Source organism: Gavialis gangeticus, unplaced genomic scaffold, assembly GCF_001723915.1.
Source record: "Gavialis gangeticus isolate Ggan-Ray unplaced genomic scaffold, GavGan_comp1, whole genome shotgun sequence".
Classification (NCBI taxonomy): domain Eukaryota; kingdom Metazoa; phylum Chordata; order Crocodylia; family Gavialidae; genus Gavialis; species Gavialis gangeticus.
In genome coordinates, this window is record NW_017729031.1 from 51,099,331 (window position 1) to 51,122,600 (window position 23,270).

The window sequence follows — 23,270 nt, forward strand, 5'->3', positions numbered from 1 at the left end:
GCCCACCTAGGGCTGCCTGTGCCTACTCCGGACAGCCCCGTGTGGGCTGTGAGAGCCTGCAGCGCAGGGCAACAGCTGTGGGGCAGTCAAGGGACTGCTTTTCTCCATGCAGGGAAGGAGCCCAGTGAAAAGCTGAGCATGGGGAGGGGGGAAGCGGCCCATCTCCCACCCCACGCCTGGTACCCCATGCTGCAGGTGCTTGCAGGCCACATGGGGCTATCCGGAGTGGGCACAGGCAGCCCCATGTGGGCTGCAAGCAGCTGCAGCGTGGGGCACTGGACAGGGAAGGGCCACTTTCCCCCGCCATGCTCCTTCCCTGCTCAGGGTCCCCTCCCCCCCTTACCTGAGCTTCCCACGCAGGGGCAGCCATGTGCTCCCAGCCCAGAAACCCCAGCTGGGGCTTCCCCTGGGTCCTACTGCCCTTGGTTCCTGTCATTTTTGACAGGAACCAAGGGCAGAGAGATATTAATTTTCCAAATTTTTTAGGGGCCCCATGGGCCAGATAGAATGGCCTCATGGGTTGGATCTGGCCCGCGGGCCATATTTTGCCCACCCTTGATGTAAGAGCTTTCGGTTGTCTTTTTGGCTTATTATGTTGCATTTTAAGTTAGACTAAGTTATGTGTGTTGTCATTGTCTATTACTGGGCTGTGACTTATCTCAGGCAAAGTTTTTCTGTTGTTGTGTACTTGAAATTGTAACCATGAAACATCCTATTCCTCACTGAAGGGGTAATAACCGGGCGAGTAATTCCCATAGTCATCTTGCATTGGTGATTTCAACTGTCTATCATCCATGTGAATATACTTGCTTGAAAATGCTATCCCACAGAACAGACAAACTAGAATTTTCCCATTTATCTTTTACTGTTTCTTCAGTGCATTGTTTCTATTCCAAGGCTACTATATTGAGTTTACTGTCCCTGTGGATGGTGATTTACTGATAGTGTGTCACAAAGTCAATTTTACCATAAGATGGGTTATCAAGGTTTGGTTTACTTTTGGCATTAAAGAAAACCTTGATAAAATGATGCAATATACTTGAATTAAAAAAAGAGAGAGAGAGAGAAGAAAAAGTATAACTCTGATTTAAAAAGTCAACTGAAAATACACTGAAAATGGTCACATATTAACTGTTTCTGCTCTATCCATTGAATTGTTAAAGGGCTGCGATTACTATAATTTTAGATATGGAGCCACTGTATAAATAATGTCCATGGAATGAAATACTGGAATGAAACATGACATCTTCAAATTACTTTAATTATTTTTAAAAGGAAATGTACTGCTGTGTCCACCCCATTCCATTTTACCTTCACCGAGTCTCCATGTCATGCTCTGTGTATAGAGTTTCATTTGCACCAATGGAAAATATTGCTTGCAAATGATAAGAAACACTCCCTTCTCACATCTTCAAACATGGGCTCAAGTTCTCAGTGTATCTGTGTGTCCAGACCAATTGCCTGCCTGACAAAATTATTGCAAGTCCTAATGAAGCATCATTATGCTTTTGTAACCTCGTGGTTAGATTACTGCAATGTGTTCTCTGTGGGGCTGCCCTTGATGACTATGCAGAAGCTGCAGCTAAGGCAAAACATGGTGGACTGCCTTTTGATGGGGGTGGGTCACCAGGAGCACAACTCCAGTCCTGCAGAATCTGGACTGGCTTCCAGTAGCTTTCTAGGTGCACTTCAAAGTGCTGGTTTAAATTTATAAGGCACTTCTACACGTGCTCTGGAGTTGTGGGGGTGTGGTGGAGGTTTAATTAGAGCAGCTCTGAGAGCCCCTCTAAAGTGCCACTGCATCTCCTGTATCAGCATCCCTGTGCTTAAAAATGGTGGCAGGAGTCAATGATGGCTCATTCGACAAGCCCCTGCACCATTTTTAAGTGTGAGGATACATGAGATGCAGGAGGCTACTGAAGTGGAACAATTGCCATGCTCTGGCAGACTTGATTATTTGTGTCTGCACTTATGTATAGGCACCCATAAGAAGCTCATCATTATGGCCCATTGCCATCTCCAGGGTCAACTGAGAGCAAGTCCCTGCAAGAGTGTGCAACGTGTTTCATGAAAATGCATGCAATGTCATTCCTCACCCCTGGAACTCATCTTCCCTTGAAGTCCACCAGAGTCTGAACATAGACATCTTCTGGAAGCACTGTAAGGCAGTTTTATTTTGGCAGATATTTGGCAACTAAGGTTAAGCTGGGATACTTATTTATGGAGTTTTGTTTTGTATTTTATTTTAATATTCTAGTTGCTTTCATGAATTATTTGGTCTCTCACTGTAAGCCACCATGCTGCATGGCACCTTCGTTGGGAAGAGCAGCACAAAATCAAGTAAATAAACACAGATTATTCAAGCAACATGCTCACGCAGACACCTAACTTGACACTTGTGTTTCATGATTTTATGAATCAGTGCCCTAAATGCTTTCACAGTGAATATGAGAATCTCCACATATATAAGCTGGAAGGATTCCGTAAAGAAACGCTGACCTTCTCTAAGGTTTTGCTGCACATGATGTTACACTTGAGATGTAATTAAGCAGTTAAACATGTTAAGTAGTGTCCTGGCCATACATTAATGCAGGGGTGGGCAATTATTTGGGTTGGAGGGCCACTTAGCGAGTTTTGGTGAGCTGTTGGGAGCTGTGGTGGGGTACAAGGGGGAAAGAAAGATACCAGTTGATTATGTCGAGCCCACTGGCCTGAGAAGGGAGAACTGCACCCCACACACAGAGCTCTGCTCTGCCACAGCCAGGGCCAGGCCAGGTCACACAACATGCAGACTCCTCTGCCCCCTGCATCCATCCCGCCACCAAGCCTGGCTTCCTCCTGGCACTGTGTGGTCCTGGCACCGTGGCCACCAGCAGCCACGGGACAAGGCACAATGCAGTGTGCTCAACAGCCATACGCCCACCTGCCCATTGTGATAAGCCACTGCCATCATGTGATACCAGGAAAGTTGGGCGCCCCAGGCAGAGCTCTCCCTGCGGCCAGCATAGACTCACCTTCTAGTGGTGCCGCAGCAGCAGTGGTTCATCACAGCAGGTGTGTGGGTAGGATAGCTACTCAGTATGCCGAATCATGCCCCATCCCACGTGAGCTTGGGTGCCGGGACTGTGCAGCCGCAGCGTCAACAGAAAGCTGAGAGGGGGTGGGGAACACGACAGAGTCCACATGCTGCAGGGCCTGGCTTGGCCCTGGTTGCAACAGAGCATAGTGGTGCAGGCTGCAGCCCTCCCTCCTCAGGGTGGAGGCCAGTGAGCCGGACAAAATGAATTGGCAGGCCATATATGGCCTGCTAGCCATATTTTGCCCATCCTCTACATTATTGTGTGATAAAACAAGGAATAAGCCATAAATTTATTAAACAAAGTAAGTGTAGTAACTTGTGGCTGGTTACCATAATGCCTTAAATTGAACGTGTGGCCAGGCTGATTGGAGCTTCCAGCCTTGGGAGCACATGGGAGCCCTTGACTCTCATGCATTCCTGAGGCTGGGCATGCCAATCGGATAACTGTCTCTCTTAACCTAAGGGGCAGATCAGAGTCAAAAGCTCTGATGCATCCCTGAGCCTGGAAGTCCTGATCAGCTGCTGCTCCTAGCTGTGGGAGCACATTGGAGCCCTTGACTCCAGTGATCCTTGTGACTAGACGCACCAGCTGATCTGTGCTCCCAGCTTCTGGGGCACAGCGGAGACTTTTTCAAGTCTGCTGCACTCTGGGGACTGGGAATAGCAGCAGATTAGGGCTCCCTGCCTTAGGGGCACATTAGAGTCAAGGGCTCTGGTGCGCCCTTGGTGCTGTGAACGGGAGTCAGCGGATTGCTGCTCCCAGTCTTGGAGGCAAATCAGAGCTCTTGACTCTGATATGCTTGCCAAAGTTGGAAACGGGATATGACTAGCTTCCTACCTGCCAGTCCATTGGCACTATGGTGTGATGGGGACCTGATCCCTGACCCCACAAATCATGCCTCCTGCCATGCATGTATAGCATGGCGGGAAGAACAATTATTGGGACTGTGCATCAGATCCTGTGGTGCTTTTCCTAGGGAGACATGGTTCCTCTGAAAAGGTTTTACACAATTTAGGTCAGTGAGGAAAGAAAGGGCATTTACGGCAAATTCTGTTATAAGCAAATTGGATGCATAAGGCATTAGCCCATTTCTATCAGCTTCAGCAGAGCCAGGATTTTACTTTTTGTTAATAATGTATGCTTTTGGAAGCCAAAGTGAATTTTGTTGCTTTCCTCAATGGCTTTGGAACATGCTCCATAATTTTCCCCTGCCCTATGTATGTTAGATACATGCTATTAGTGAGGGTTCAGATTTTTTATATAAAAGTTTAGGACTCTGAGCTCAGTCTTAAGACATTTAAAAAAACTGAAACAGAATGTTTAGTAGCATTTTGGCACAATTCTATGACCAGGATTTTCTTTCCTTCTTATAAATGGTCTACGAATATTCTGTTCTCTTTTATTCTTATTCTATTAAATTTTCTGATTATATACTGCTTAGAGAAATGGTAACCAGGATATACAACCAGAGAATGAGATAGTGTTAAGACAGTTCCTGGAATAGTGGGACAGTAAACATTTTTCATTAAAGAACAGCTAACTCAGAGGTCCTTGAGGACTGCAGAAAGTGTTGTAATTAATAACTGCATGCTTTTTAGCATTACTTCATAACTAAAACAGTATTTATTCCTCCCTCTCTTTTACAGAAGCATTGCTATTTTTCCACAAAGCAAAGTGGCAACATACAATGTAATAAGATATATTTTAATAACCTGTGTAATGCTTTCAAAGTACTAGACATTATTAATACTTGAAAGAAACCATATCCTGTCTCTCATTAGGCTGCTGAAATTGATTTGCTGAAATTTTTTAAATTCATGGATTGCTCCTTCTGTCCGTCTCAATCATATACCTGCCCATTCAACCACTGAAAACTGAAGCTACAATAGCTTTAATGTTGGTTGTAACAACCCTTATTAAATCTGCACTGTACAGTATATGGCCACAAATAGAAGGCAGCTAGTTACCAACTTTCCAGCTGTTGCTGGAGACAGCAGTTAAGGATACAAGTAGGTGTCGTGTTATAGCTATTTTGCTGTATCTCCTTGTTAAATTTCCTTACTGGCCATTGTAGGCTGCTAAACAGAAGGAAATGAAGAGGTCAGCATCTACAGTGGACATTTAATTGTACCATTTCCTTTCCAGAAGTCTAATTTAGTATGCATGGCTCTCTTTAAAAGTTCAGTTCTTTGGGCAGTAAAAGGCACATGGGTTATCTATTTAATCCCATTTAATAGGCAACAGATAAACACTCTCCCCACTTGTGTCCAGTTTGAAGCTCAGACTTGTCCTGTCTTTTCCTGCATTTCTCGCAAGTGTTTGCTTACATTATACCCAGTTTCTATGCAAATACTAGTCATAGCAACATTTTAGAAGTAAATAAATACATAAAAGCTATTCTTTAATTAAAAGTAAAAGAACAAAGAAAAAGCTTGACTAACAAAAAACCAACTTTCATTCTAAATAAGTACTTGCATAAGTAAAAAGGGCCAAGAAATTTGGACTTATTTATTTTTTTACCAAGCAGGAGAAATTTCAGTCCAAAGAGCAGGCTCTCTTCTCCTGAACAAGCAGCTTGAGGTTTCTAAAAATCGATTCTAATAAGGAAAGTGCAAAAAAACACTTTATGCCAGTGATGTAATTTATGACAATGAAGAGGGCAATTGTTTGTGCACATAGGAAGTTGATCACCCTTTATTACCCATTAGAGCACCTGCTGCAGTTGTAGATGGCTTTCTTGATTTTGTCTGTTAGGTTAACTAACCCCTTTGGATTAGCCCTGTGCAAGGGATCCTTGTGACTGTGATAAGTTAATCATAAAATGAGCACAGTTTCAGCCCACATTAGCTGTATGACTGAACTGAGACATTTTCTTCTTGAGTGACAAGAGATGCACTAAAGCATCAAATGTGCATTTAAAAAACCTAAACATTTAAACCTTTAAGTTTTATGCTTCTGCATGCTTGTGCATAAGAGCAAGAGATAATAATGAACTGGCATGTTGACAAGTTCCTCAAGTACAGAACTTTGCGGTGACCAAGCAATTTAAATCTACATTCCAGTTCTCCTGATCTGTTTTTGCACACAGTCTGATAGTTGATAGGACAATTGGATTAAACCCATTTTAGAAAGGACTGGCTTAGGACAACACACTCTAGCCAAGAACCCCAGGGTTTTAGTCCCAGTAGGAGCATTGGGATACCCTAGTCAAAATCTCCAACTTTGGCTGTCAAAAAGATGCATATGCTTTTTCAACCATGGACTACAGTTTCCCTTGGGCAGATAGGAATCTACACATATAACCACAAGGCAGGCTGAATAAAACTGGATGGAGTCTTTAAAAATGGATTCCCATCTAATTTTGTTTAAATAAATATAATTTTCTTTCAAAAGAAGTACGCCTATTTAAAATGTGAAACAATACTACAGCTTAATTTATTAATTGCTTAAAATTTAATATATGACCCCTTTGCAAATGATAATACATACTGTAACAGTAGTTATGCACCAACTAGAGGAAATCAACTTTAACTTGAGGTCAATTCCAGCTGTATAAATATTTCACAATATCATGTTCTTCATTATGTGCCTGTATTTTCAGACTAATGATCAAATACTGGCATTTCCTTTTTCTGAATGTTAAGTTCATCCATGTTCTGTTCTAGAGAAAAAACTTTTGCCTGAATTACGTTTGATTTTAGATTAGCTAGCAAATACAGGGTCTTCATAAAGTCCTTGTGAACTTTTAGACTTCAATAACTGAGGTCATAGGTATGATGGAAACAATCCGTAAATGGCATTTAAAAGAAAATTTATTATAGTTTTAGGATGACTAAAGTACACAATGCTAGACTAACATAACCACCATCCATCATGATACAGTGCTCAATCCGATCTTCCAGCTCCTTGAAAATCTTTCCCAGTTGCTCTTGAGTTATTGCACTAATTGCATTGGTGATCCTAGCCCTAGGTTCCACTAAAGAATGCAGTTTTGACAAGTAAACTACACTTTTAACATGTCCCCATAAAAGGAAACCCAACGGCGACAGGTCAGGTGAACAAGGTAGCCAAGCAATTGGTCCACCTCTGCCTGTCCATTTCTCTGGGAAAATATGCATACTGGCACAGAGCTCCATCATATTTAAGAATAAATTAGTTATTACTTATGAAGCCTAGCATTGTGTACTATGGTTTAAAACTTTAATAAATTTGCTTTTAAATTACATTTACAGATTGTTTCCATCATACCTATAACTTAAGTTATTAAAGTTTAAAAGTGCATAAGGACTTTATGAAGACCCTGTATAGGAAGGATGTTTTATTTGGGCTAATTTAAATTACTTGCTTTGAATTGGCAGGGAGTTGAAGAAACATGAAAAATTGCTTTTTTCTTTTTAAAAAAAAAATCATAGCTCTATTAATTCTAAAAACCTGAAGGGCACACAAACAGATGTTCAAAGGTAGTTAGGCATGTGAAGATATAAATGGGTGCCAAGTCAGATTTTCCAAAGCACGCGTGTTCCTAATCCCTATTTTATCTGTACCTGTAGCTACCAAAATACCTTAGATAACTTGACTCATGGAAATCAGAAAATGATTCAGCAGCAATTAACAGTTCCTTGTTCAATAAAATAAGTTCTATATGTAAAACTCCTTTTTGATAAACCTTCTTGGTTATTCAGCATAAGGTTATTTTATTTAACCAAGAAATCCATTTAAGAAAAACTGTTAATTCACTCTTTCATTTTAATTTAAATGCAGATTGACAAGGCCCAAGTAAAAACTATCCCCTACTAAGAAGTGATTCATTTATCATTTTGAACATGATACAAAATGTAAACTGTAGAATCTAAATACGGAACTATATAAAATTTTATAGAGAGTATTCTCCTAGTTAGTCTTCACACAAAACTTGGTACTTGGGCTATTTCCTTGCATATCATCATATTTAAATATGCATGCTAACTGATAGAAATGAATCTCTCTTCAGGAAAACAAAATGCAAGTACAAAGATTAAAAATAAATAAAGACCAGCATGCAGGATTTAAAATCAAGATTAAAATTGGAGATTTAATTAAAAAAAAAAAAAAACCCAAAACAATCCTGCTTTGTATAAGCATAAAAGTTTAAACTGTGAATTGATGAAAGAATCTGAAGGTAGGATAGTGCTCATTACCAAACCATTTGGCTTCAGGGCTAAGATTTTTGTCACTGATTGTGTTACGTGACAAAAGTTTGCATAAAAAAATTATAGGACCTAATTCTTACTGGATTGGTCCCCATAATTACTTTGAAAGAGAAAGGAAGCCATACATTATTTTCACATTATAAGGCTTTCAGATGACTGAGAATATTATACAATGATTTTTAATCATCTAACATATTGATTTCAGTTCTTGGTTACCATTGACAAAAATGTAACCAGAAGTGCCTATATCTGATGAATGAGATAAATCCTCAGCCATTCCTTACAAAAAAGGACTAGAGTGAGGAAAAAACAATTCATAAATGTTAACAGAGGTAGAGTCTCATTATCAAAAGAATACATTGCCAAGAGGTGCTAGGTCAACACCACTTATTCAGTTTTCTCCTAATAGTTTTATTTTACTAGTAATGATAGTAGCAGGTCTAATTACTTCAAGATATTTTAAATAATTTTATCCAAAGAATGAAAAGTTGCTACAACAGGTATTATATATTTTTAAGTATTATAGCTGAGGTACAAACTTGTCAGGTTAGCAGTAATTTGATCCATTCCATGAAATTACAGAAGGCCTGATTTCTTGTTACAGGGTCCATAGCTACTGCTCTGAACTAAGGAAAGGGCCTCCTGTGTTTTGAAGGCCTTAGTACCTGAACTGAAGTTGGCAGAATGGTCTGTAAAATCAGGTAGATCCAACTGAATTTTGTTCAAAATAAAATCAACTGGCATGGGGCAGTTTCTAGAGGCTACCTGCATGTGTCAAATGAACCAACTTCATTTGGCTACCAACTTCTTTAAGGGCCTTCTTGCATTGGACACCTAACACATTTTATTTAGATCACAGTCCGTCTCTACACGTGCACTTTAACAAACATTAGCCTTTTTTATTGCACATTAAAGGGTCACAAAAAACCTGTGCTCTTTAGCTAATGTGCATTAAAATAAGCTAATGCACCTTTTTCTAGTGGAGGTACTAAATATAATGTGCATTACCTAAAGTGCACTGATGAAAATGTAGACGCGCCCAGTAAGTACTACCACAGTTAGAATGCGTTCTAAGCAGTCACATGGTAATGCTTGCTACAACCTTCCAAACTGGACCTCTGCTGCTGACAGCAGATAGAAGGAAGCATGAGGACCTAGGCCCTGGAGAGGATGCTGCCTTTGTTGATGGATCCTGCTAGTGCCCTAGGATCAGAGATGGTTGGAGACTTCAGTGCAGTCCCAGGGCTAGGACCAAAAATCTGCCGACTGTCAGTCCCAACCCCACAACTGGATCCAGTGCAGTGCAGGGCTTGGGATGGCAAGCTGATTGCTGGTCTCAGTCCTGGGACCCCACTAGAGTCTTAAACTGGTTTCAGTGCAGTTCCAGGGCTGGAGCCAATAATGAACTGATTTTTGGTCTCAGCCTCAGGATTGTACTAAACCTGGTTGGAGACTCCAGAGCTGGGAACAACCATCAGCTGATTTTCCATTTCAGTCCTGGAACCTGCCGCAGCCAGAGCCAGTTCCAGACTCCCATTAGGTCCTGGGGCTGGGATGAGACAAATTCATGGATAACAAATCTATTAACTAGTAAACAGAACAGTTGAAGCTATTTTCTCTGCCATCTCTAAACCAATGATGGTAGAATGCCAAGGAAGATAATGAACAGGGAATATATCAGTCTAGATGAGTGGTTCTCAACCTGTTTGGACTCAAGGCAGCCCCCTCCATAACTTTTGTGAATTGAGTCGCCTCTAATTTCAAAAACTAATTTGCATATTGCAGCGCTTACTTTCTTGCAGAGGGGCCAGGCAGTGTAGGTAGGTGGATTGCCCAGGCAGGTATAAGCCTCAGGCTACACTTTTCTGCTTAGCTCCTCATACTTTGTGGCACCCTTCAAAGGATTTCATGACACCCCAGGTTGTCCTAGCACTCTGGTTGAGAACCATTGATCTAGATAAGCGTTTCTCAACCGGTAGGTTGTGACCCAAAAGCAGTCTTGTGGCCCACAAGAATATATGAAAGGGTCATGAGCAAACTTTAAAAATGGGTTCTCCTTTAAGGGAAAAAAATGTGGGAAACTGTGACTTCTTTGCAGGCTAGCAGAGTTCCAGCCTGCACGGAACTGCTTGGGGGCCCCCTTGCCTCACACACACACACACCTCACTCTGCCCCACACACCCACCCTCTGACCCACAAACTGGGGGCTACACTCTGGGGGTGGAGGGCAGCAAGATGGAAGTGAGGGGCACTGGGCCACAACTGGCCATCAAATGTTTACAGATGGGTCCTGGTCCAAAAGAAGGTGGAGAACCACTGCTTTTGATGTATGTAATTCAATATTCTCCCTCTTAAGCAACTACTCCAGCAACTGTTGGAGACAGGATACTGGGCTAGATGGACCACTAGTCTGATTGATTATGGCTCTACTTATGTTTTTGGAATCTTTCATACAAAACTGAATTGCATATAATTTTCTTACACCGTAGCAGGAGGATCCGAATTTAAGCTTTAACTGAAAGAAACAATGGCTACATTATGGCATGAGGTGGCAAGTAATACACATTTTACTTGGCCCTAGTAACTATTTTAGGCTGGCATCACAAGCTGCATGGTATTTGCTGCTTTTGGATCAGCTGTACAGAAATCCTAGAAACAAAGGCACAAAAGTTCTTCAGAAAAGGATCAAATCACATAATTTCACATGTGAATGCTATTTTACTCTAGAAAGATTATTCTAATAAAGAAGTTCTTTCTCTACATAAACACGAACTAACAAAGTGCTGTTATAAACAGTTGTTCCTTATTACTTGTCCTTCCATTAAAGCTCCAGATAATTATACAACCTAACTACCCCATTTTTAAGTGCAGTAAGCACATGGAAAGAACTCCCCCTTTTTGTACTGCCACAGGAAGAATTCATCACAAGAAGTGCATTAAATTAGGTCCAGAGACATTACAAATCTCAGTCAGTAAATTATCTGCCTATCACTAGATCTAATTTAACCTTTTTTAATTGCTTCAGAACATTTGCAGTTCTTAACTCCTATCCACTAACAAGTCTTCTAATTTAACATGAAATTTCTTTTTTTATTAATCTTAAGTAGTCAAGCCCTTAGAGAGTGACCTTGCCTAATCTGTACTGACATTAACAGTCTTTGGGGCTACTCTGGTAATTTTGAGTGACAAAGGATCCCCTTCCCTATCCATCCTAAAACAGTATGATCAATGAGTTAAATTCCTTCTGTGGCATCATTCTTTCAAGGAGCATGGTTTGCATCCCAGGGAAGAAGCGAATTTGTTTCTTCCCTTGACCTGTGGATCACCTGCAGTGATTTTGGAGAAGGTGGCAGTGTTGCACTTGAGATTTGCTCTTTATGGATTAGGAGGGAGCCATGAGCCACATAATGATGAAAGACAGTCCTTTCACATTTCACTTTTTTCACTTTGCTATCTGTTGCAAAGACAGGCTTTAAGGTAACTTCAAAAAGCTGTTTGACAGGTAAGCACCGTACTCCTGAGAAATGTGTAAAGAATACCTATAGACACTATGTTGATGCAGGAGTTCAGGGTCAAATGCCAGTTAGAATCAGAAATGTGTACAGTGGAGATCTAAAGTGTTGGCTTTACCAGTTTAACAGGTATTTGTAGGCTAAGAACCAACTCTGTGCCCCAAAATGCAATACGCACAATACTTCTTCCCAGCATTTAGCTTTCCAGCATTAACCCCTTTCTTGTGATCCGTCTTCTTGTCCTTATAATCACTGGAGCTTTCTTTTCTTTTCTTTTTTTTAAGAAGCGGTCATTTAGGACTCCCATTTCTGCTGTACAGGCAAGTTCATCCATCCTGGCTTTGTACTGCAGTCATCCCTTGTATATTCAACTCAGTATATTTCATGCCATCTTTCTACTGTCTTTGTACCATGCAAAGATAGATGAGCTAGTTGAAATTAACTACACTGGATACCGGAAGCAATATAACTACATGAGCTCAGGTGGAGTTCTGTGCTAAATACCCCTGCCAATGAGAATAAATTAGCCCAGGCAGAGCACATACTGTTTAAAGAACCATATCTATTTTGAGCATCCCTTTATGGCACGACATGTGTGCTCTTCAGACATGCTGCCAGCACTGCTGAACTTACTTTTATTTACTTACTCAGAACTTTTCTATTGAAATGCAGGTTTGTTTGTTTTTTCAGACAAGTTAGTGGCATTCTTTTTATGCCATTATATAAAAAAAACAGGTTACCATACATGTTCAGAGTTTCCTCCTGCATTTTCCAGTTAGATTGTATTCAACAGGCTTCGTTCCTTTTTATTGCCGCCTCCTGTTCTGAAGTTATTTGACTTCCTGTTCCTCCCATGGTGTGTAGTGTCCCACTCAAAGCCTGCCTATTGTTCTAAGTATATGCACAGCAACTGCTTCTCTCAGCCAACCTTTTAAGTTCGTTTGACTAAGATCATAGCCATGGCCTTAGCAATACCCAAGCTTTTTAAAAATCCTGCCACATAATGCTTTTCAGTCTTCTTACAATTTAAATACTATTCCTTTTGCCACAGTTCCTTAAAACTGCAGCTAAGGTACAACAGTGTTAAATTTAAGTTTTAAATCTTCCACAGCAGTGGTCACCAACCAGTGGATCTCAATCCACTGGTAGATCTTGGAGCCTCTTGTGGTAGATCTCAGAGCCTCTTGGAGTCAATTTGAGGCTGGGGTGGGGGGCTGAGTGCCCGCAAACATGCATGCACATGCCCCAGTCCAGCAGGTCAGGCCGTGGGGGAGGGAAGGGGCGGGGGCTAGATCGAGGCCCCTGCATTGAGGGACAGTGCCACAGAGGCAGGAGCTGGGGTAAGTTGAGCAGGGCACTGGCTGGGTGGGACTTACCTGCGGTGGAGGCACACCCCCAAATAATTTTTTTCTCCTTCTGCCTCAATCTACACACCCCCACTTCCTGCCCCACAGACTTACCTGCTGTGCAGGGGATGGAGGAGGGGCGGCAGCGCATAGTAGCTCTTAGGTTGCTTTTAAATGCCAAAGGTGATCTCCTGCTTAAAAAGTCTGGAGACAACTGTTCTATAGAGTTCACAAGAAACAATGCATGTTTACACGTATTCAAAGTTATCACCACAGCAAGCAGACAGCAAAATTGGTTATTTCCTCACTACGGAAGGATACCAAAGCACTGGTGAAGTCTTGGAAAGGAAATTTCAATATGTATGTGCTACGACTGCATTAAAATCTCCAAATAATTTTGGATGTATTCCAGGTCAAAAGTCAACTGCCTTTTGGAAGCAAATATGTCCCAGGTGATTGCAGAATAGTCTCCTGAATACAATTTGTACTTTAAAAATAACACTGGTATATATTAAACATTTCATGCAAAAGGACTGAAAAACATTTTACAAGTTTTATACAGAATCACTTCAAGTATCACTGCTCGAGGTAGGAGTAAAATGTAGTAATACCATACAACAGTTTAACTCAAGGGTGTGTAAAATACAACCTGTGGGCTGGATCTGGCCCACCAACTGAATGGATCCAGCCCACAGGCAGGCGGCCACCAGTTGACTGTATACGGCTTCGATGCCTCCATGGTGTTCCACATGAGGCCAAGCCCCATCCACTCCTGCCTGGCGCAGCTTGAGCTTTGCTACGCTCTGGCCTGCACCCTCCCTGTGCCTGCCAGACAACACCATCCCAGCCCCACACAGCACACACAGCTTCCCAGCGAGGTGCAGCCGCCTGGGTACTGCTCAGCTTCCCCTGTATCCAGTGGCTGCTCCTCCTTTTTCCTGCCCCTGCTGCACCACTCTGGGCAGCAAGCAGCACAGGGAAGCTGTGGAGATGCATGCCAGACAGCAGATGCCCAGACAGGAAGGAGAAAGCTACAGCCCAGTGGCTCCTGCCCCAGCTTCTGGCCTCCTACCACCAACTTAGCTGCCCTCAGGTGGCTGCTTATCACACTGGGCAGCCAAGTGAGTGGAAGGCAGCTGGGACCTGGAGTCCTACGTGCTGGGGCAGAAGCTGTCCAGCTGCAGCTTCTACTCAATTCAAGCAAAGGTGGAATAATTGAATGATCCTATCTATTCCAGTTAAAACAGGGGTGAGCAACTATTTTGACTGGCAGGCCACTTAACAAGTTTTGGTGAGCTGTCGAGGGCTGCACACATGGCAGGGCAGCAATGGCACTCTCTAAAAAAGAATTAAATACGAAGCAAGGTTAGCAAAAAACAAAATCAGATAGTCAAGTTGGAAACTGGCCAAACAATTACAAAGGGATCTTTAAAGACTGTTTGCATTTGAGAATTGTGAATTGAACAGGATATGCAAGAGATGGCATCTTCTATTAACATCCTTAACTCACTCTACACTAGAAAGCTGGGTGTAAAGTGTAAATTTCCCATACAAGCAGCCCACCCCAGATCAAGCTTGAGAAATCTTAGGCTAGAAATGGACATTGCCAAATCAAGTGAATTAACAGTGCCAGAATGTCCTGACATAGCCGATCCAGTTCATTCAGCGAAACACATTGTTCTTTGTCCAACCTATTGAACTTCCAGGACAACAGACCGTGTGTTCTTTCTCTGTTTGCAGGAGTGGCCCTGATGATCTCCAGAAACTCAGAGATCGTCTGGGGGCACATTTCTTCAAGCAGGGAAAGCTGGAACACTCCAGTGTGGGCTGCAGTTCTGTGGCTGGGACTGCCTATCACAGACATGCCCCGGAGTTTGCCTTGAGTGTCTCTGGAGGTGGGAAAAAGCCAGGCAGGGGCTCCTAGGGCTTGAGGGGCCTGATCCTGTACAGGTAATGTCTGTTATTTCCACCCTTACAGAACTGGAAAAGTACCACATTATATTACTTGGACAAGGTTGTCAAAATTATGGCCATGGACCAAATCCAGCTGTGGTAGCTGTGTCATGTGGCCTGTCAGGCTAATAGAGGAGCTGGGAATTCAGGGGCGCAACAAGCAGAAGTGAAGCCTACTGCTGAAATTCAAGACACAATGCCCGCATTGGGCACACATCAGTGGGGTGTGTGAATGACGGGTGTGGTAATCCCTGTAACTGCCACTAACCCCATTATAGCATCTGGATCCAGCCCATAAAGATCTCTGTGGTCCAAATTCGGTGTAGAGGGCAGGGAGAGTTCGACACATCTGACCTAGAAGATACACCAAGACTTTTCCACCAATCTGGAATGTTCCTTTAGTTCCACTGACATGAACAACTAATAAAATACAACACATTATTTTGTGACCTCCAAAGCTTGCTTAAAGACCCATGCTAAAAAGCATACATTGAACTGTGTTGCAGAGGGAGCAAAGTGGTGATATGTCTGTCTATAGCATGGATACTTAGAAGAGCCTTGCTAAGAGAGAAAACAGCTAATTAATTCCTGTGTGTATTCCACCGCTAAGCATTTGCATTTTTTTTCCAAGCAAGTACCAAGGACATCTTTTTATAGTGAAAACTAAATTCAGGAGAAGCAATAGGCAATTTGAGAAGCATTTGTTGCAAACTACAAATAAAACGCCAACTTTGCTATATTCTGCACTTTGTGTACCTTTTGGGGACTTAATATTTTGACTGCTTGAAGAACATGCTATTTTAAGATTTAGAATCATAGAATCACAGAAAATTAACATTGGAAGGGACCTAGTCAAACCCCCTGCTCCAAGCAGGACCATCCCCAACTAGGTTATATCCCAGTCAAGTGTTTGCCTACCCAGATTTCATAGAGTTCATAGACATTAAGGCTGAAAGGGACCTCAAAGATCATCAAGTTCAGCCCCCTGGCCCAGGGGCAGAAAGTCAGACAGGGATGGAGGTTCCACAATCTAGCTGGGTAATCTGTTCCAATACTTTATTACCCTCCTGGTAAGAAAGTTTTGACTAATATCTGATCTAAACTTGCCTTGTTGCAACTTGAAACCATTGCTCCTTGTTCTCTCATCTACAACCTCTGAGAACAGTGTAGCAGGGGAAGGCAATTGTTTTGGGTGGAGGGCTGCTTACTGAGGTTTGGCAAGCCAACAAGGGCCACATGACAGGCAGCCAGGGGCAGATAAATCTTAATTTTCTAAATTTTTTTAAGGGCTCCATGAGCCAGACAGAATGGCCTGGCAGGCCACATCCTCCTTGGAACCACCCTTTAGGTAGCTAAAGGCTGCTATTAAATCCCTTCTCAGTCTTGTCTTCTCCAGACTAAATAAGCCATTTCTTCAGGGTGTCCTCAGAAGTCACGTGCCCCAGTCCCTAACCATTTTTGTTACCTTCCACTGAACTATCTCCAATTTATCTACATCCTTTCTGCAGCTTAGACTAATCTGCAAAGATTGAATCTATTCAGCCTCGGGCTTCTTGACCGTCTGTACTTAGCCCTAAAGATTCTGGATGAAATAGCAAGTTGCTAAAATCTTCAGTTCTGCCATTCAGTTCACATTCACAATACTTATGCAGCAAAACAGAGAAGGTGTTTTTAGAGATTTTGATGGAGTTCTGTGCAATTGGGCTCCAGGTAGCAAAGGTACCTGGCTTTACAGCTATACAGATACAAAAAAAAAAGGTTCTAAAGACCTGAAGGAGAATACTTGCCAACTGAAAACTTGTCTAACACCTGTCCAACTCTACAGTGGTCTAATAAAATATAGCACCAAATAACCTTGCTTTGCACCTATTTCCTGGACCACCACAGCTACAGCAACACTCCAACCTTACTATAGCTTTAAAATGTTTCAGTTAGCCCAATAAAAATCAGTCATAATGGGTTCCTATTTTTAAAAAACTGATCTACATATGCAAAACTTGTTTTTCATCAGCTGGTATCACATTTTCTTGATATGAAGACAACATCTCGTCCCTCCTCCCCACCCCCCAACCATACAATATCTGTTGTCCTGGTTTCTCAGAAAGTACTTTATATTAGTAGAACATTAAAACTAGTTTTTGTCTTCCTATTAAGTGGTAGACCTACTTAAAATGGTCAGCCACATGTTTTAATAAAATAGTAACAGGCCCCAATCAGGCTCTTGGCCATATTATTCTATGCTGCATGCACACGTAGGAAGATACAGCCACAGTCCCAAAGAACCTATCATCTAAAACAGAGACCAAACAAGTGAGTCTGAAGAAAACAGAAGGATGGCAGAAAAAGAGAGTTATTACAATGAGACTGCAGATAGATCTGTGCAATACCTGAACTGATCTCAAGTCATGTGAAAAACTATTTGCAAATAAAATATTGGACTCTTATGCTACCCAGTCATCACTGATTGGGCAATTTCTTGTTGAATGAAAAGTTGGTTTTGGAAAAGGAATGACAAGAGGAAAACAGTGGATTTCTCAATTAACTTTAGGTGCCAGTTCCACACAGCTTGCCAATTTCTAATGAAGTAGTTTATTTTACATTGCTTTAATGGATATGAAGTAGTTTATTTTACATTGCATCATACACCTTTCAAATATCTGTTCTATGTTTACCCAAGAGAAAAATCACCATAAAAAAACCCAAACAAACCTAGAGGTTATTTTTGCACTTGCTGTGTATTTGTGATAATAACCATACATTTTTAACCTTACCCAAAGCAGAAGATTAGGATGCCTGTGAAAGACATAACTTATTCATCTGCATAAACAGGATTCAATGACAAGCTGAAGAGAATATATTCCCCTCTAACTAAATCAGTGATTTAGGGAGAAACAGAAAATTGTTTTCTCTCCAAATACAAAGCTAGATACTTAAGTAATTACTATATAATATTGAGTTGTAAACTGACTTTCTTCTATTGTATGAAATTGAAGTCAGACATCACATTTGTATCCATTTCCTAAAAGACCGAATGTTCTTTCAAAATATATCTGTCATTTCTCCACAGTGGCTGATCAAACCTGCCAATGAAAAATGTTTTGAGCGGGCAACTTGTAATACAGCCATGGTTTATTTCTGTCAGAGGCTGACTGTTGAAGTGTGAAAGAAACTCATTAAAAATCTCTCACTGTGATCCTACATTGCAATGCGAAATAAAAAGAAAGAAAATACTTAATGAATGGTACACTTAGCCTGAAGCTACATTCACATTTCACTTTTCATTTTCTTCCATTTTAGTAAGCAATTAAAAGACAGCAATTAGTCATGGGAACACTATTCATACTGGTCATACTGGGAGATTAAAGAGGTTAATACTCATTTTATGTTAATATTATGAAAGCAATGAGGGAGATCAGGAATAACATAGCAACTAAAAAGGAATGCTAAGGTAAATAGAAGAATCTCTTACCTTAATCTTAAAACAAGATTCACTGCACATGGAACTTCACTATATTCATTACTAACATCAGGCTGGGACTATTAAGGGAAAAAAGTAGCACACTATTACAATGCATGCCAAAGAGAAACATTGAACGAGTTTCCATGTTAGAGATTTGATGTCAACATAAATTATTTAAAACATACCCTCTGACTCTCAAGCACCTTTTTAAGCACTTTTAATAGTGTTGTATGTGTAAAATGCAAGCGAAACCAGTGAAGTGGTCTGTGTATATAAATAAAACAAATCCACAAATTAGAAAGCTTAAGTTACGGGACCAGATACAAGAGTTTTCACTCTGCATCAGATTCTGATAATCCATTAAACTCGGGTAATGCAGTTAAAATGCTGGGCTTTTTATTTTATTTTAGTAGTTTTCACTCTCAGTACATTTCTCATTCTTACTCACAGTAAATTCTTATTTTTAATCTAGTTTTGTGGCCACCCTTGCATCTTAAGGTGGAGAGTTTGCAGGTAGTCTACCAGTGATGGAAATCACTGGCTTTTTCATATATTTATACAGAATCCATATTCATGATTTATCTCTCCATCCTCACATCATCCTTTCCACACCACCCCCAATTTCTATGTTCCTGAAATCTCAAGAAAAAAATATCCTAAACTGTAACTAATGACAGTACCTGAGGGTCCTGTACAGACAGATTCTGTATCTGTTCTGGGATATTATTAGCATTCATGGTAATCTGTTAAAAGATTATTATGAAGTCTTTATGAAGTGATTCAAAAACCCACACACTACCAAAATACATGTATGAATGGTTTTTTTTCCCCAACAGTGACTTCAATTAAACTCATGCTTATTAAACACATATGAGGTGTAGAAAAGGAGTCATTATCTTAACACATCAATGCAAGGTTATCTTAACACATCAATACAAAGATTTGTCCAAATCTACTTTTTAAATGCAAATTAATTAAATTAAAGAACCCTTCACAAAAAGCCAAATAGGAAGTCTTTAGTTTAACTAAATTGTGTTAATAGTATTATTTTGCTACATGTAATTTCCCATTTTCAGCAGATGAATTATTTCAAAGTAATGGGACTGCATATCCCCATAATGACTGATAAACATGTAGCTTGGATAGTATGCTTTAAGAACTTCCCCATAATCTAAGCCTTCAAACTCTGGCCCATGTAATCTTCCACAGTACACAGAAAGAGACAATTCTACATTTCTGAACTAAAAAATAACGAAAACATAACTAACATTTAAGGAGCACAAACAAAGCTACCCTTTTCTCACTGTTCTGAGTTACTACCATTCTGCAGACTGATTCAGACACTTGAGATACAAATTCATTTAATATTCCATATATAGCCACAGAGCAGACTGATTAAGCCATAAGGTCACACCAGTGCATGACTAGTATATGGAATGACTGCTCTGATATTCATCTCTACTTCCTAGATCTATGTTGGAATCTGGAAGAGACCTAAAATAGACAAGTGAATTATGTAATTTGGTTCCGGCTCTTAGGCTTTAAAGCTTAGCTGTTAAAAATAAATGTGATTGATTTCTGTAAAAATATCACCTTGAAACTTTTGGTTTCAGAAGTGCAAAGGAAGAATGCCTTTCTACCATATTACTTGTATGGATCCCTGATCAAGAGAATCTCCAAAACAATCACTTCTCAATTAGTAAAAGAAAAATCTGCTTCAAGACTTTCACAAAAAGCAGTCAATAACCTTAACAGCAGAGCTCTCCAGCCAAATGTGACAGTGCTGCAAGGAGAGAGAGATGTCAAAGAGTAAATAAAAAGTTTCAAGTCATGAAACAGGTGTGCAGCCATTTCATATTTCTGAATGTGCATTTCACTTTGGTATTATAGAGGAAGTCTTACCACATTAAATGTATAAAGAGCCTTCTATGCAGGTGACTCCAAAGACTTCACAACTGGTTGATCATTTATAATCCAAAACATTTATTGGGACAAATCTCCCCCTAATATTAAGGGGCCACAACTGTGCCACATATCTATATTTCTATATCTAAATCTATATCTATCTATAGATAGATATATACACACTAAAGCTTCTCCTCAAGAAAACTATACAGCTAGTCCTTCTTACTAGATTTAAAAAACTGGTTCCTATATGTGTCACGTAAGGAATCTGCATGAGAGGGCTATATGTTTCAGACATTTGTCCTACCAAATCTAGACTTTGAAGAGACAGAAATCTTGATCTCGAGCAAAGAAACAGCTTTAGTGAATCGTAAATCATTTGGCCACTGCTGTAAATCTCAAGTAGCGTAAAGCAGAGAAAAGCAAGGGGGTTACTGAATAAACCCACAAAGCATTTCCAAACCTAATCAGCAGCTCCCACAGGGACAAGATCATGGCATATAAAGTGTCTTTTCCAGAGCTCAGACAGGAATAATTTCACAGATTTCTCAGACTTTAGGGGCTGGAAGATACCTCATGAGATCGAGTCCAGCTCCACCACCATAGGCAGGAAGTCAGCTGAAATCAAGTGACCCAGCAAGAAATATATCCACCTGTTTTTTAAAGAGTCTAGAGTAATTTGAAAGAAGCGGGTTTTGAATTGTCAAGAAAGGGTGCCAAAATCTTTGAGGACTGTCAGCCTTCGTGAAGGACTGTGCAACTCATCAGTTTGGACTGGAGAAACCGTAGCTTCAGGTGATGTGTCATACTCAAACAGGCATCTGAATAGCATTTTGGCCTTAAACCAGAAATCTTAGTCCATTTGTATATAGGAGGATTGCTCCCTGGTCTCCAAGCTTGAGGAAATGAAATTCAATGTGACATTTATTTCTTTTTACGGGTGGCTGAATTAAATTAATCTATTGTACCAATGTACTGAACCATTGCATTGCATATGGTATGAAGCATTTTAATTACCAGCTATGCGTTGAGCTGATACAGATTCTAAAGACAGAAAATTCTGTCTTTAGAACCTGTATCAGAACTTTGGAGCTCTTTCAACTACTAAGAAACAGTCATCATTACTTTGAGAGAAAGGTAGTAATTAGTGTGATCCAGCTATAAAAAACTCATTTAAAAATGACCAAATTGCCTTATCATAACCAGTATTTTTCACTAGACTTCAAAGTTAGAAAGCATGAACAGAATTATTTTAAATTTCCTACCTTTTTTATCCTGTGAGGGCTCTAAGTTCATCACTCTAGGCCAGTAGTTCTTAACCTTTTTAGACTCAAGGCACCTCTTGGAAAATGCAAGCTCTTAGTTTTCACTTTTTTTTTGGACTATAGATAAAATAATAGAGCAGTTGCTGTTGCAAAGAACTCAGAAAGCCCACAGAAAGTCAAAATGTTTTTAACACTATGGATTCCTATTTGAAATGTCTGGGTATCTTGTGAATCATGTTTGCAAATCTAATAGTGCTAACACGGCATGTCACCCTTGAAAGGATCTCAAGGAACCCCAGGGTGCTGCAGCACCCTGGTTGAGAATCACTCCTCTAGGCCCAATTGTGTAACCCTCACTCTTTCAACTACTGCTCATTAAATACACAAGAATCAAACCACCTGAAGTTTTCTCTCAACTCTTATAAAATAAGAAATTAGATCAACAGACCTAATCAAAATATTTGGGAGTAGTAAAGTAATAAAAATCATTTACCTCTGTATTTTCCTCCTCTCTAACTCTTCGGGACTGTAAAATAAGTATAGTTAGATATGAGCAATTATAATTTTGTACATTAATTAAAAATAATATAAGAGGAACCCCACAGCTTGTTAGCTTGCTATCAATATTACCTTTTCCTGAGAAACAGCTGCTTTGCCTTCCTCACTCTTTTCATCCATTTCATCATCGCTCCACTCCCAGTCCCCATCTTCTGTCTTATGGAGGTGGCCACTTGAGCCTGGTACTCTTCTAACCTAACAGAAAACAAAATATTAGGTGTTCTTTATTACCCAGATTTCTAAAGTCTTCACTTGCATGCTGGGAACTATACAACTGGTTGCTGTATTTACCAGCAGCTCTCCAATGTTTTCATCCTGTAGTCTGCTGCAAGAAAGATCTTTTCCTGGATCACCTTGCCTACCTAACACCTGGGCTTTCAAAAAGGAAAAGCACTTTGTGGACCATCAGTAAAGACTACTTGGGCTAATAAGAATTTATGTTTTGAGAACCACTATTTTTTGTTCTAAAAATATATATATAACTGCTTTGGGGCATACTGGGTAAAAGATTACTATGCACAGAAGTTGTTGCTATAAGTAGCTTCATGCCAATGGGACCATATTCATGATACTCGGTGTTCCACATGCTACTGTTTCTCAAGATCAGAGGGTTTATGCTTTTGATTTCCATGTAGTTGCATAACAACATAAAATTGCTGAACTAAAATGAATATAGGAAGTTCCAACCTTCTCCCTCCTCCTCCAAAATAGCACCTAAGAATGGTTGGCTTTCAGTGCAAACAGAATTGCTATAGACTGAGGAACCTGTTGAAACCAAAAAATCCATTAAAAAAACAAACCTTAATGCCCACCCTCCTATAGCACAATAGTCACGTGAAAGCCTACGGAACATTCTTTGACCTGTAAGTAAATTTTCATCTTTATAATATAGACTGAAGTACTTAAAAAAAAAAAAAAAAAAACACAACTAAATTCAGGAAAGCCTACTTTAAAAAAAAAAGGAAAATGAAAATGTTGAGCTGCCAGGTCTGGGGAGAGAAG

The 23,270-nt window shown here is 40.4% G+C and overlaps 1 protein-coding gene across 3 annotated transcripts in view; it reads right to left on the reverse strand.

Moving 5' to 3' along the window:
* Positions 1-23,270, reverse strand: part of STK39 (serine/threonine kinase 39) — a 317,667-nt gene that overhangs the window by 104,808 nt on the left and 189,589 nt on the right. For all 3 annotated transcript variants that reach the window (XM_019522752.1, XM_019522751.1, XM_019522750.1), the window contains 4 exons: positions 22,341-22,463; positions 22,204-22,236; positions 19,221-19,283; positions 18,550-18,617 (listed from right to left, as the gene is read on the reverse strand). In XM_019522752.1, coding sequence (XP_019378297.1) covers positions 18,550-18,617; positions 19,221-19,283; positions 22,204-22,236; positions 22,341-22,463 — 287 coding nt within the window. The remainder of the gene's footprint in view (positions 1-18,549; positions 18,618-19,220; positions 19,284-22,203; positions 22,237-22,340; positions 22,464-23,270) is intronic.